Here is a 13315-nt window from a genome sequence, read left to right as displayed (position 1 = left end):
GAAGTTAATGCAGTCGAGTACGAAGAACAAACATGTAATGTTCGGATACAGTATTACTAGTGTCTTGCTTGATACAATGAAGTCATTTAAATATCTGGGCATAATGTTGCAAAGTGATATTAGGTGGAATGAGCATGTGAAAACTGCGGTAGGGAAGGCAAATGGTCAATTTCGGTGTAATGGGAGAATTTCAGGAAAGAGTGGTTCACCTGTAGAGGAGACCATATATAGGGCACTGGTGCGACCTATTGGGTATTGCTCAAGTGTTTGGGGTCTGTACACTCTCAGATTGAAGGAAGACATCAAAGCAATTCAGAGGCGGACTGCTATATTTATTACCGGTAGGTTTGAACAACATGATGCTTTGGGAACTCAAAAGGGAAACACTGGAGGGAAGGCGATGTCCTTTCCAAGAAACACTATTAAGAGAATTATAGACAGCTGACATTTGAAGCTGACTGTCAAACAATTCTACTGCCACCAACATAAATTGCACATAAGGACCAGAAAGATAAGATACGGGAAATTAGGGATCATATGGAGGCATATCGACAGTCATTTTCCACTCACTCTATTTGTGAGTGAAACACGAAAGGAAATAATTAGTAGTGGTACAGCATACCGTCCGTCACGCACCCTACAGTGGCTTGCAAAGTATCCATGTTGATGTAAATGTAGATCTAGATGTAGATGATAGAACGTGAGAGGAATGACTGTTTAAAAGATTCTGTTTGTGCATGCTGTAATTAATCTAGTCTTGTCCTCACAATCTCTATAGCAGAGATATGTAGGGAGTAGTAGTATATTTGACAAATCTGTTGTTGCCAAACACAGCCTTATGGACAAACATATGACAATGTTTGATGAAACAGATGTGTTATTCCATGCATCTACCTACTGTGTAAAAACAACTTTAACCATAAAGATCTTACTGGTGCATGAAAACACACTTGATGCTGGAACGTAACGGAGAAATATGCTGTCATCCACCGTCCACCAAAACCTGCATCACTATCAATGTTCTTCCATCCATCAGACAATTGGCATAATTTCTGGCAGCATGTGGTAGTTCTGGAACTTTGGGACATTTCCAGGACATAACTTGGCCACCTAAATAAAATACATACCGTATTTACTCGAATCTAAGCCGCACTTTTTTTCCAGTTTTTGTAATCCAAAAAACCGCCTGCGGCTTAGAATTGAGTGCAAAGCAAGTGGGAGTTCTGAAAAATGTTGGTAGGTGCCGCCACAACGAACTTCTGCTGTCGAATATATGTAGCGCTACACAGGCATGGTTTGTAGGCACAAAGATAAATACTGGCGCCAAAACCTCTGCGGCAGTAAATAAATTAAAAAAAAAAAAAAAAAAAATGTGGAAGGCGAGCTTTTTTTCTCCACCCCGAGTTTCGACCACTGCATTTTCATATATTATCCAACGAAGTAAATACAAACTCCGTATTGTTCATCTTCGAATGTAGCAGAATTTCAATGTACTACGAAAATACGACTGGCAAGACTGTTTGGGATGTTTGTCAATATGGCCAACTCTACGTTCTGAAATTTTTCCTATCTGTGAGAAGAGATGGTTGCTAATAGGAACTTTTATGAATTGTGAATCACATGCAGTATTCTCTTCACCATAAGAATAATACGAATATAAACATTTTGCCATGTTTTCTTTGGTGTTTGCTGCTATCTCATTTAAATCTTGCCTGCCTAATAAACTACGAAACTAGAGTGAGACAACAGCAAACGCGGAAGAATATATGTATTGTGTCAAGTTTATATTCGTATTAAGTGATACAGTCAGAAATGAAGCACGGCAACTTACTAGATTTTCAAATCTAAGATGACTCTAATTTCTGTGCAGAATTTGAGGTACTAAAGAAGCGGCCGCAAAGATTTTCAAACGGAGAAAAATTTTCGCTGAACTCTCGTTCAGAACATGTCCTATCATACGCAGTCTATTATTTGGTTCTTGTTGATCATTATCAAAGAAACAGCAGTGTAAGTAACAACAAATAGCAGTCTCTTGCCATTGTTTCGCTAATGAGACGATTCCTCTCTCTCTCTCTCTTTTTTTTTTTTTTTTTTTTTTTGTTAGCGGCAGTAGCGCGCACAAAGTCCGTAAACACGCACTATCAGAATGCGACAAACAATGCATGACACAGTACAGTAATGTATTTTCAGCTTAGAGTGACGTAAACACCTATAACAAAGAAAACGGCACTTATCAGATCGAAGCAAAATAAGCAATAGATTCAAACCAGACGAAGCACGTGAAAAAGGAGGAGTACCCGTATAAATACGGACGGAGCGCCTGACGCATAGCAACGGCTACCTGGTAAAGCTTAACTGCTAAGCTTACGACTCGAACCAAACTACTGTAGCTGTATCGTCATTCATTCGACCTAAATTGTGTCTCATATTACAATGGACCAACTTTGTTTCGATTTGGAGGTGCGCCCTAAACCTCTTCTCTCCCCTTGAATTTCGAGTCTCAAATTTCAGGTGCGGCTTAGATTCGGGAAATTTTTTTTCCTTGATTTCGAGTCTCATTTTTCAGGTGCGGCTTAGATTCGAGTGCGGCTTAGATTCGAGTAAATACGGTAATAGCCTACTGAAATCTCGTGACAATGGCAACAGATAAAAGTCATCAAAACCGCAAGATTGAATACAAATATGACACGGCACGAACTTTTGTGAGGCATTTATTTGAAAACGTCGCAGCAAAACACTACATCGTCATACTGACATAACGCTTTTTTTTTTTTCTTCTTTCATATCCTTCGTTATAAAGAACATCTGTTGTTCTCTGAAACTCATACCAATACGAGACGATTCAAAAAGGGAAGCGCCGATTTCAGTTGTTTATTACAGATGAATTACAAATGCCAGAAACATATTGCACATCACTGGAGAGACAAAGGTTCAAAGTTTTGACACAGCTGCGCTGTACGAGGTGCATTCAAGTTCTAAGGCCTCAGTTTTTTTTTCTCCGGACTGGAAAGAGATAGAAACATGCGCATTGTTTTAAAATGAGGCCGCGTTCATTGTCAATACGTCCCAGAGATGGCAGCACCATATGGCAGATGGAATTTTACCGCCAGCGGCGAGAATGAGAACTGTTTTAAATACTTAAAATGGCGACGTTTTCCTTACTTGAACAGCGTGCAATCATTCGTTTTCTGAACTTGCGTGGTGTGAAACCAATTGAAATTCATCAACAGTTGAAGGAGACATGTGGTGATGGAGTTATGCATGTGTCGAAAGTGCGTTCGTGGGTGCGACACTTTAATGAAGGCAGAACATCGTGTGACAACAAACCGAAACAACCTCGGGCTCGCACAAGCCGGTCTGACGACATGATCGAGAAAGTGGAGAGAATTGTTTTGGGGGATCGCCGAATGACTGTTGAACAGATCGCCTCCAGAGTTGGCATTTCTGTGGGTTCTGTGCACATAATCCTGCATGACGACCTGAAAATGCGAAAAGTGTCATCCAGGTGGGTGCCACGAATGCTGACGGACGATCACATGGCCGCCCGGGTGGCATGTTGCCAAGCAATGTTGACACGCAATGACAGCATGAATGGGACTTTCTTTTCGTCGGTTGTGACAATGGATGAGACGTGGATGCCATTTTTCAATCCAGAAACAAAGCGCCAGTCAGCTCAATGGAAGCACCGCCACCAAAAAAATTTCGGGTAACCGCCAGTGCTGAAAAATTGATGGTGTCCATGTTCTGGGACAGTGAGGGCGTAATCCTTACCCATTGCATTCCAAAGGGCACTACGGTAACAGGTGCATCCTACGAAAATGTTTTGAAGAACAAATTCCTTCCTGCACGGAAGGGCTGCGCATGTGCTGTTTCACCAAGACAACGCACCCGCACATCGAGCTAACATTACGCAACAGTTTCTTCATGATAACAACTTTGAAGTGACTCCTCATGCTCCCTACTCACCTGACCTGGCTCCTAGTGACTTTTGGCTTTTTCCAACAATGAAAGACACTCTCCGTGGCCGCACATTCACCAGCCATGCTGCTATTGCCTCAGTGATTTTCCAGTGGTCAAAACAGACTCCTAAAGAAGCCTTCACCGCTGCCATGGAATCATGGCGTCAGCGTTGTGAAAAATGTGTACGTCTGCAGGGCGATTACGTCGAGAAGTAACGCCAGTTTCATCGATTTCGGGTGAGTAGTTAATTAGAAAAACAAATTGGAGGCCTTAGAACTTGAATGCGCCTCGTAATACGTTGGCAGCAACATGGTACCTACATCACTATAGAAATCATTGTGTGTGTTGGGATTTGCAAGAAGTCATCCATAGTTCAAGTGCAATAGGCATTCCTGTGCCAATTCAGCAAGCAGGTTTACGATTGGCACACAAAATTCTTGGAAGTTGGTTGCATATGCGAAGGGAAGAGCACTGGACAGCCACCCACATCTGAGGAAAGTGTCAAGTGTATCCGGGATGCATTCACATGGAGCCTTCAGAAGTTCACAAGATAAGCAGGCCAGGAACTTCAATTTCCTTGAACTTCTCCAGAATATAACAAAGGACTCTTTCTGCGGGCGACTCATCTTTTTGGACGAAATGACATTTTGTGTACTGGGTAAAGTAAAGCACCATAATGTACGAATCTGGGGGTCACAAAATCCTGACATCATCATAGGATAAGAAAGACACTCACAGAACCTGAATGAGTTTTGTGTTGGTTCCATTCATTAAGTTTACGAACCTTTCTCTTTAACAGAGAAAGCTGTGACAGGATTGTCATACCTGGGCATGCCGCAAACTTGACAAAGATTCCAATGATTACTTTTTGATGCATGATGGTGCGCCACCCCACTTTCAACTTGAGGTGCAGCATTACCTTAAGGACATAATCCCACAACATTGAATTGGAAGAGGTGGACATCAAGATCCTGTTCATAGCTTTTGGCCTCCCAGGTCACCAGACCTCACTCCTTGTGATTTTGTTCTGCAGCAGTACATAAAAGACAGAATCTTTGTCCCACCTGCTACTCTTCAAGAGCTGAGAAATTTAACTGCTGAAGCTGTCAATTCAATAAATAGGGACCAGACTAACATGTTAGTTCATGAAATATTCCATAATAATATTTGGGTTTCTAGAAATTTCTTGGAGTACTTTGCTAGAAAACAAGCCTTTGGTGCTATTCTGCTATTTGAGAGGAGTGAACTGTGTACCACCATCTGGTTTCATCCCCTCTTTCCCCTTCATCCATAACACAACCACCCCGAAACTATACTGTCCAGGTATTGATCACAATAATCTGCATATTGCAGAGACATACTTCACACCATACAAAAGGTCGGGGAGAGAGAGAATGCAAATCATCTCCAACGAGATTCCTACATTTGCTACCACACGCTTATTCCCCAAATATCGAATTGCTCTGACTTTTGATGTGTTTATTTAAGTTAGATTCCCTGAAGTCTTCATGCATTACTGATCTATTTTGTGACAATTATGAGTCTCATTATCTGCAACTGTACCATCAATGTGACCAGTCACAATAAACAAGCAGTGTTCGAAAATTATGTTTGATGTATTGACTCATAAAGAATTGTTTAAAGCGCCAAGCAGTCACCTACTCGACACTGACTGAAGATGATGTATGATGCCGCAAAAAGTCCGTCCTGTAACAGGGTCCAGCATAGTTAGTTGCTTTCAGCAGCATGAAACTGCATCACCTGTCCAAAGTACTGCCAGTCAGGTCCATTAGGGTGTCTGGTCATGTGTATGAAAGTGCAGTCTCACACTAGAAAGAATGTGGTAGCTCAAATGGTAGTGGAACCACTATCCTGTTACGTGCATGTATGTGCTGTGCATCAATCAGCTAGATCTGAGTGATTGGCTACCCAGAGGTTTGTAACTTTCATTATTGTAAGATTATTAACGTTGTTCATATGAAAATATTAACATCTGACAAATCTGAAAGTAACTTAAGTTCAAAATGGCATGGGAGAAAGGAAGGAGGATTACTGTTTGACGTGCTGATACTGTCAAGATCATTAGGCATATGGGAGCACATGCCTGGATTGGGAGAGAAAATCAGTTGTGTCTTTTTCAAATTAACCATTTGCCTTAAGCAATTAAGGATAATGATGGAATACCAGAGTCTGGATGGATGGGCAGTGATTTGAATCACAACCCTTCCGAACTTCGAGTTCAGTGCCTTACTTCTGTGCCACCTAGCTTGTGTTAATTGTGTTTAATTTAACACTAGAACTGCCAGACCTAAAACCACCGATGTGGTGATTTTAGCCGCTATATTGCAATTCTTATTTCGCTCTCATTAAAATTATTTCAAATACAAGTTCAGAAAACATTAACTATGGGATGTAACACTAAAATGAGGAAAATTTATATAATTTTATTGCAAATTAAATATTTTCCCCATTTATTATAAAAATGAATGTGTTCCTTTTTTTTGGGAATTCTTTTATCTAAAAAATGAGCACAGATTTTATTTCAAATTCTTGTAGTACAGAAAGCGACATAGTTATTACATACTCATTATCATAAAATACTGCAGTGCTTTATTTAGTGCAATTAAAGTCACGAAACAGGTTTGCCAAATACACGTACCACCACATATTTGTAAAACACTGTCTTATTTTTTCTTCAGTGTATTTGCACATGCTGATGTGAATCATTTATCTTTAGTAGCGGGAACTACATACCATGTCCTTAGTTATGTCCTTTGAGAAAGAACTACACACGTATAATTTCACTTTTTGAAGATATAGCTTGTCTTATCCCCCCATTTCTTCATTTATATTGCCTCCTCATTTTATTCCCTTCCACACGCTCTCCAAATTCTGGTTCTGTTTCCACTGGCTTAGGTTTTGAACCCAAGTACCCTGCACAAAGCTCCTCAGCTAGCTTCAGGATGTAATTAAGTGATCCTCTTCCCTGCTACTTTCTTGAAAATGAGCCATGAATTGATAGCTGCCAACGCAAGAATATTATTCAGTACATGAACTGGCCATTTATGTGTACCGGCTCAAGCAGTACATTTTCTTCCCACTTCATCCACCATGTTTTGTATTGTCAGAGAAGTCTACAGCTTCCAGAATTCTTTTGGGACTAGCTTGACGTTCAACTTCCGAGACAAGGAGAACAAGGATGTTCATTTCTTTCCTCCCCTCCCCACAAACCTTGATACATTGTGAGAGCGCCATTGAAATGTTTCAAGAGAGCTGTGTCATACAGATGAGCTTTCATTCCCTTTCAAGCATTAGGAATGCCTCTCCTTGATTGCGTAGTTGTTCCAAAAAGCTGTTCCATTATGTTTCAACTTCTTGCCATGTTTCGCTTATTTTAGTTGTCTGTGGTCATGTTTTGCCTCTTCTTTTGAAATGGCTCACGAACTTCATTAATACAATTTTAGGAAGAGTCTCGTCACATGGTCCGAGATCGTTTTTTCTTAGATACGGGAACCCACTACACAGAAACTTTGAGTCAACATCCACATGAAGATAAAATATTATGTCAAATTTATCTCATTCATTGGGCATACACTGTAAGAATGGCCACCTTGTTTTGCTTGGGAAAAGCTGCTCATCAGCACTCAGATTTTCATCTGGAATATCTATAATGACAGTTTTTAAATGAATTTGTTCCAAGCTTTTGAAGCTAATGCAAATTTATCTGTATTCATGCATTCTGGTCTTATGTTTAAAATGTCAAAATGCAAAAATCTTAAAGAGTTTCTTGCAAACATTTACTCCTCATTATTTCATTGAAGAATGGTAGCTCAAAAACATGACAAGCTTTCAATACAGCAATGAAGGCCTCAAATTTTTCCAAACTTACTCTCCACAATTCATTTTTTAGAAAATGTTTTTTCTTCCGTTTCTGTAAAGTGTTTTGTGTGTTTCACTATTGACTCATCAATAAAAAGATGCCATGCACTCGCTACAATATCATCAGAAACTGCCACTTTGAATATGGAGTAAGTCCTGAATTTCCTTTCGAGATGTTATGACACGCCAATCTGTCAGATATGGTCTTTCCAAACACAGCTACAGTCCGCTATGCGAAGCCATCTATACTTAGTAACACATTACGAGATCCTGGGAGACACATATTTAAGTGTCCCCTCTGATACCTCGTTTCGTGTGTTACACTTTCTGCTGCTGTAATAGAACAATAAGAAACTTCAAATTATAAGCATATGCCCAGAATAACAGCAATCTAAATAGTGAAGTTTATGCATTAGTTGAATGAAAATAACAATATCAATAACCTACCTCGCTGAACTTCACCTCAATAATCAGTATCATCTGAATCACTACTTTCAGAATGGTCATTTGGTTGGCAGTAATCTTCATCTGCGCTTCTTCTAATTCCTCTACATCTACGTCACATTCTGCTCAGACATATAATCTGGAATATCATGCAATAGAAGCGAACAATTCTGCACCGGTAAGGGACAGCTCTTTATGAGCCACGATTATTGTGCTGTGACAAGCTGAAGAATGACAACACTACTGGAGACGAAGGGGAAAACAACTGATGCAAATAAACAATAACAGTTTCATTGTCAATCATATTACTGCAGTTTAGAGAATAATTATAACAGACTTAATCTCAACCATTGTAAGGAGGACATGTCGTAGCATGTTTTATTATAATAATCAATACAGTAGTCGAAATGACTGCTCCGGCAGTTTTAAGTATTCTCATTAACAACATCCTGTCCAATTATATTTTGTATGGATGAGTCTGATTGGTAATTTGCAAGTCACTGAAGCCCGTAGCAATATGACAAAAATTGCAGTCAAAAAATGTTTTCAAAATGTGTAGCAGTCATTCTGACAGCTCTGGCTGTTCTAGTGTTAACTGATTGCCCCTCCCAACTCTCCCCCTACACACACACACACACACACACACACACACACACACACACACACACACAAAGAGGATACTTCCTGAAAGGTTGTGTCCAGTAAGACACGAAAAAAAAAGAACAGAGACTTATTCTTTATGGAAATCCGACGTACAATAAAGTCAACATGGAAGTGCGTGATGGGCACATTTCTAATGCTGTGAGACTTCTAAAAAAAAAACACACACACACACACACACACACACACACACACTCTGGTAGCATGGCTATGCCTCCAATTTTAGGGAAAAAAAAATCTAACAGAATCTCTCAGCAAATAGGTCTCCTACACCTTTCCACTTGGGGTTTGTTGATAACTGAATGCTCCTATACAACACCACTGCACTGACCTGGCGGGAATCAGAATTTATCTTTGATGCATTAGCTACAGCATTCGAAACAGTTGTTTTTTATTTATTGTATTCTGCTTTATTTTTGAGTGTGTGGGGGTACCTTCCTCCATCACCACAATGGCTGCAAGTAGTTATAACATACTTCATGAAATGGAACCATCAGAAAAGAAATTGTGACACACAAATAAATGTGTTATTTTTTTAGGTACCTGTCCTATTTTCCAAAGAGGTTCAGATACAACACTTGTAATGCCTACGCGAATCTTACCAAGTTCTTCTATTGTTATAACTTCAAAGTAACTTACATCGTGTTAAAAAGAAACAATGCTGCGCTACAGAACAACTAATCTCGTAAGTTCCAATAATGACAAATCCAAGATAGAAGATAAAAAGGCATACTACTCAGTAAATAGTGGAGGCACTGAGCAATGGACACGCATGGAAAAGCAAGGAGAAAATGCTTAACCTTATCCAAAAGTTAAAATTTTCCATTCTCTCTCCCCTTTTTTACATTTAAGTCTACTGCTCAGTGCCTCTATTTAGTGGGTAGGGACTCAACAACTTGCACCAAGTTCTCATAATTTATTTTTCTTATTACTTACTCTTCTCCTTTCATCTACTTTGGCAAATATAGCATTTAGTTCACTTGTATTGTTGTCCTGAAAACAAAAAGAAGGACAATACTTAATTTCAAAACAAGGCACTGTACTGATTATTCTTTCTTTTCCTTTTTTTTATTTTACAAAACAGATCAACACACAGATACATACACACTGTTGCTCCAGCTCCATCACTTTGTCCTGGACAAGTTCTTCATTTCCACCACTTTCTTCACGCAGTTTTTCTATCTGCCGCTCGGTGTCCTCCCTTATCAATCTGTTCAAGTAAGACTGAAATGTAAAACAGTATGCCTTGAGATAAGGGGTAATTATATCCTAACCGTTACTTAGACTTATATTCAGAGGAGATGTAATAATGTGTATTCAGTTTTTTGATAACATATCATAGTGAAACGTTACTGATTAGCAAATACTGTCATGCAATCACCAACACAAAAAAGGTAAAAACTTTACTGAACACTGGAAAGCATTAACAGCACAGCAGATAAGGTGACAATGCATACTAATTCACATCACAAACTTTCAAGAGAAATCGGAATAGACCCAAGAAAGACGATCAAGAAAGTTAATTGCAGTTATTTCTGTTCACGAAAAGGATACCGCAGTTAAATAATTCCTCAATGCAACTCACAACTAGTAAGTACATGTTACTTTGCAAAATATGTATACCGATTTACAAAACACAATATAAGGAAAAGGTAGATTGCTACTCAACATAAAGATGACACATGGAGTTGCAAAAAGGGACAATGAAAAGACACTTGCACGTTAGGCTCCAGATAAAGCCTTCTCCTGAAAAAGGAACAAAGGGACAAGCATGCAACATGCAAGCCCGCCCCCCCCCCCCAACACACACACACACACACACACACACACACACACTATCGCCATCTCTGGCAGCTCCGCATTCTGGCCCAAGCTGCTGATGATGGCGGTCTTGTCTGAATGAGGTGTGCTCACTTGTTTAAATCTCTCTCTCTTTCTCTCTCTCTCTCTCTCTCTCTCTCTCTCTCTCTCTCTCACCGTGTGTGTGTGTGTGTGTGTGTGTGTGTGTGTGTGTGTGTGTGGAGAGGGGAAGGGGCGGGTGGGTGGATCTGCGAGTTTCCTTTTCTGGTGAAGGTTTTGTCCAAAGGTTAATGTGTCAGTGTCATTTTGTTGTACCTGTCTGCAAGGCAACAAGTCTTCTATATGGTGAGTAGCAATGTATATTTTCCTTATATTTCAACCTGGAGTTTCCACTGTGTAATTTACAAAATACAAAGTTTAGGAAACACAAAATTGAACTAGTAATAAGTATAACTTCTTTTTATGCCTCGACTTCACTGACCCTTCTTACACTAGTAACAGGTTCCCTTCTTACACTAGTTACAGATTCCGTTACAGAACAGCAATAATTTGCTTTTGTTTAATATGTGTACAACAAAAATTCAGTGCAACTGAGAAATTGCACACTGTACGTATACAAACAGTGACCTGCCAGGCTTTCATTCTACAGATCCTAAATGGTATGCATTGGGTGCAATCAAATGAAAACTAGCCTTCAAGATCAGAAATGCAGTAAATTACAGCCTACTATCGCTAGGGGCAGAGGATAAGGTAACAACAGATACCAAGGATGCACAAAGGAGTGCTCAGCTACCAGCAGCTAGGTAATTGGCCAGGTGTGAGGGACACAAAATTCCCTTCTACCAAGATATGTGAAGCCTGCATGCAGAGAACGAAACAGGTGTCACGGCGAGAACACTTGTTGAAATAAAACTATCAACTCAAAAAATCTTGGATATTTAGTGTCACACAATCCAGTAATGCTACATAATTTCAAAGCTACTGTACTGGGTGTGCCCACAAGACAAGTCCATTGCTACTTACAATGTTTTCTACTTCAGAAACTATGCGAGTTACAGCTATATTAATAATTGTCATTTACACTAATTTCCTTCACAAATTTAATTATGCAAAAACGTGATGAGCTACGGAGTCAAATGTGGTAGCAACTGAAATTTTTACTGTGAACTCCGAGACATATGCTCTAATACACTAAATAAACTACAACCAATAAATAATTCTAAACTTAAAAAAAATTCAAGTTAGACTATGCAATTTTCCACAACAATACATATTATGAAACCAGCAACAGTGCAGGGACATCCATTAGCTGTTCTTTGTCTAAGTGAGTCTACCATACTCATACTCAGTGATTTAACAGTAATATTAAAATTGTTGTAATCGGCTACTAAGACAGGCTTTTGCTACAGCTGAAAACTGATGAACGTCTTCTCTTTGCATAAGGCAATGGTCTAAATTGTCTCACCGTCTTTTATCAATAGTAGAAGAGAACCAATGGACTTTAAACGTACTTTGTTGGCAGTAAATGGCCACAACAAAAAACCTTGGCTCTGAGCACTATGGGACTTAACTTCTGAGGTCATCAGTCGGGGGTATCTTCATACAGGAATAGTTTCAATGTTTTGCTTATGAAATCCAAATGGTGGTCATAAGTGTAACGTTCATCGTAACACACACGACAGTGAGCTCAATGACGCTCTGTAAATACAACATGTGAGTGACGGGGCTTTGGGATTTGTGGTAAGCCACTAGTCTCGGTGGTCAGTTTTGTCAGAGTTCAGCATTAGGAAGCATTTTATTTCACTATTGGCAGGTGATAAAGTAGGTTGCAATTGCGAGAACTTAAAACTTTCGATAGGTGTTAAGGCTTTGGAGTGAGCTGAAATATTACTTTTTGCAGTGTCGCAGTGAACTAAAGACTGTTTAAAAATTTTCTCCTGAACTATTATTACCACGCAGAATCCAAATAGAAACTGTAAGTGTAGACTTCGACGTCAGCTGTCATGTAAATAAAATTCTTTAGTGGATTTGACTGCATTGTCAATACATCAAATTCTCCTACGTTTCAGCCACTGCTGCAAGTGGCCTTCCTCTGGATGTTCTGCTTACACAGTAGTGGAAGAAGCTGTTTTCATAATATGACAGTGTACTGAGGATGAGGAGGAGGGGTGTTAGACATCCTTTACTCGCATCTGTTTTATTTCTTATTATCAGTGAAAATAAGACGTGGAGACATTTGAAGGAACAGCTCTTAATTCTGCCCCATTATGCCCAGAACGCTTATTACAGTATGCTGATGATACCTTATCTGACCACGTGAAAAACAACAGCTACAGAATTTCCATCAACACCTCAATCAACAGCACAGTAAAATCCAGTTTACCATAGATATAGAAAAGAAGGGTTACTGCCTTTTCTCACGTGAAAGTTTACCAAAACCCTGATGGTAAACTTGCCCGCAGAGTATATAGAAAATCCACCAACACCGGGAGGTACCTACATCCCTTCTCCCACCATAAGCCCAGGCAGAAGAAATCCACCCTGCTCACATTAACAATGAGGGCCCACAGGA

General features: G+C 39.6%; 1 protein-coding gene across 3 annotated transcripts in view; it reads right to left on the bottom strand.

Annotated features, from left to right (window-relative positions):
- LOC126237516 (E3 ubiquitin-protein ligase CHIP) overlaps window positions 1-13315 on the bottom strand; it is a 143774-nt gene that overhangs the window by 70268 nt on the left and 60191 nt on the right. For all 3 annotated transcript variants that reach the window (XM_049947684.1, XM_049947685.1, XM_049947686.1), the window contains exons 4-5: window positions 10048-10167; window positions 9880-9936 (exon numbers count right to left, since the gene is read on the bottom strand). In XM_049947684.1, the coding sequence (XP_049803641.1) occupies window positions 9880-9936; window positions 10048-10167 (177 nt within the window). The remainder of the gene's footprint in view (window positions 1-9879; window positions 9937-10047; window positions 10168-13315) is intronic.

Source organism: Schistocerca nitens, chromosome 2, assembly GCF_023898315.1.
Source record: "Schistocerca nitens isolate TAMUIC-IGC-003100 chromosome 2, iqSchNite1.1, whole genome shotgun sequence".
NCBI lineage: Eukaryota > Metazoa > Arthropoda > Insecta > Orthoptera > Acrididae > Schistocerca > Schistocerca nitens.
Note: the sequence above shows the minus strand (reverse complement) of the source record. Positions and strands in the feature narration are given on the sequence as shown.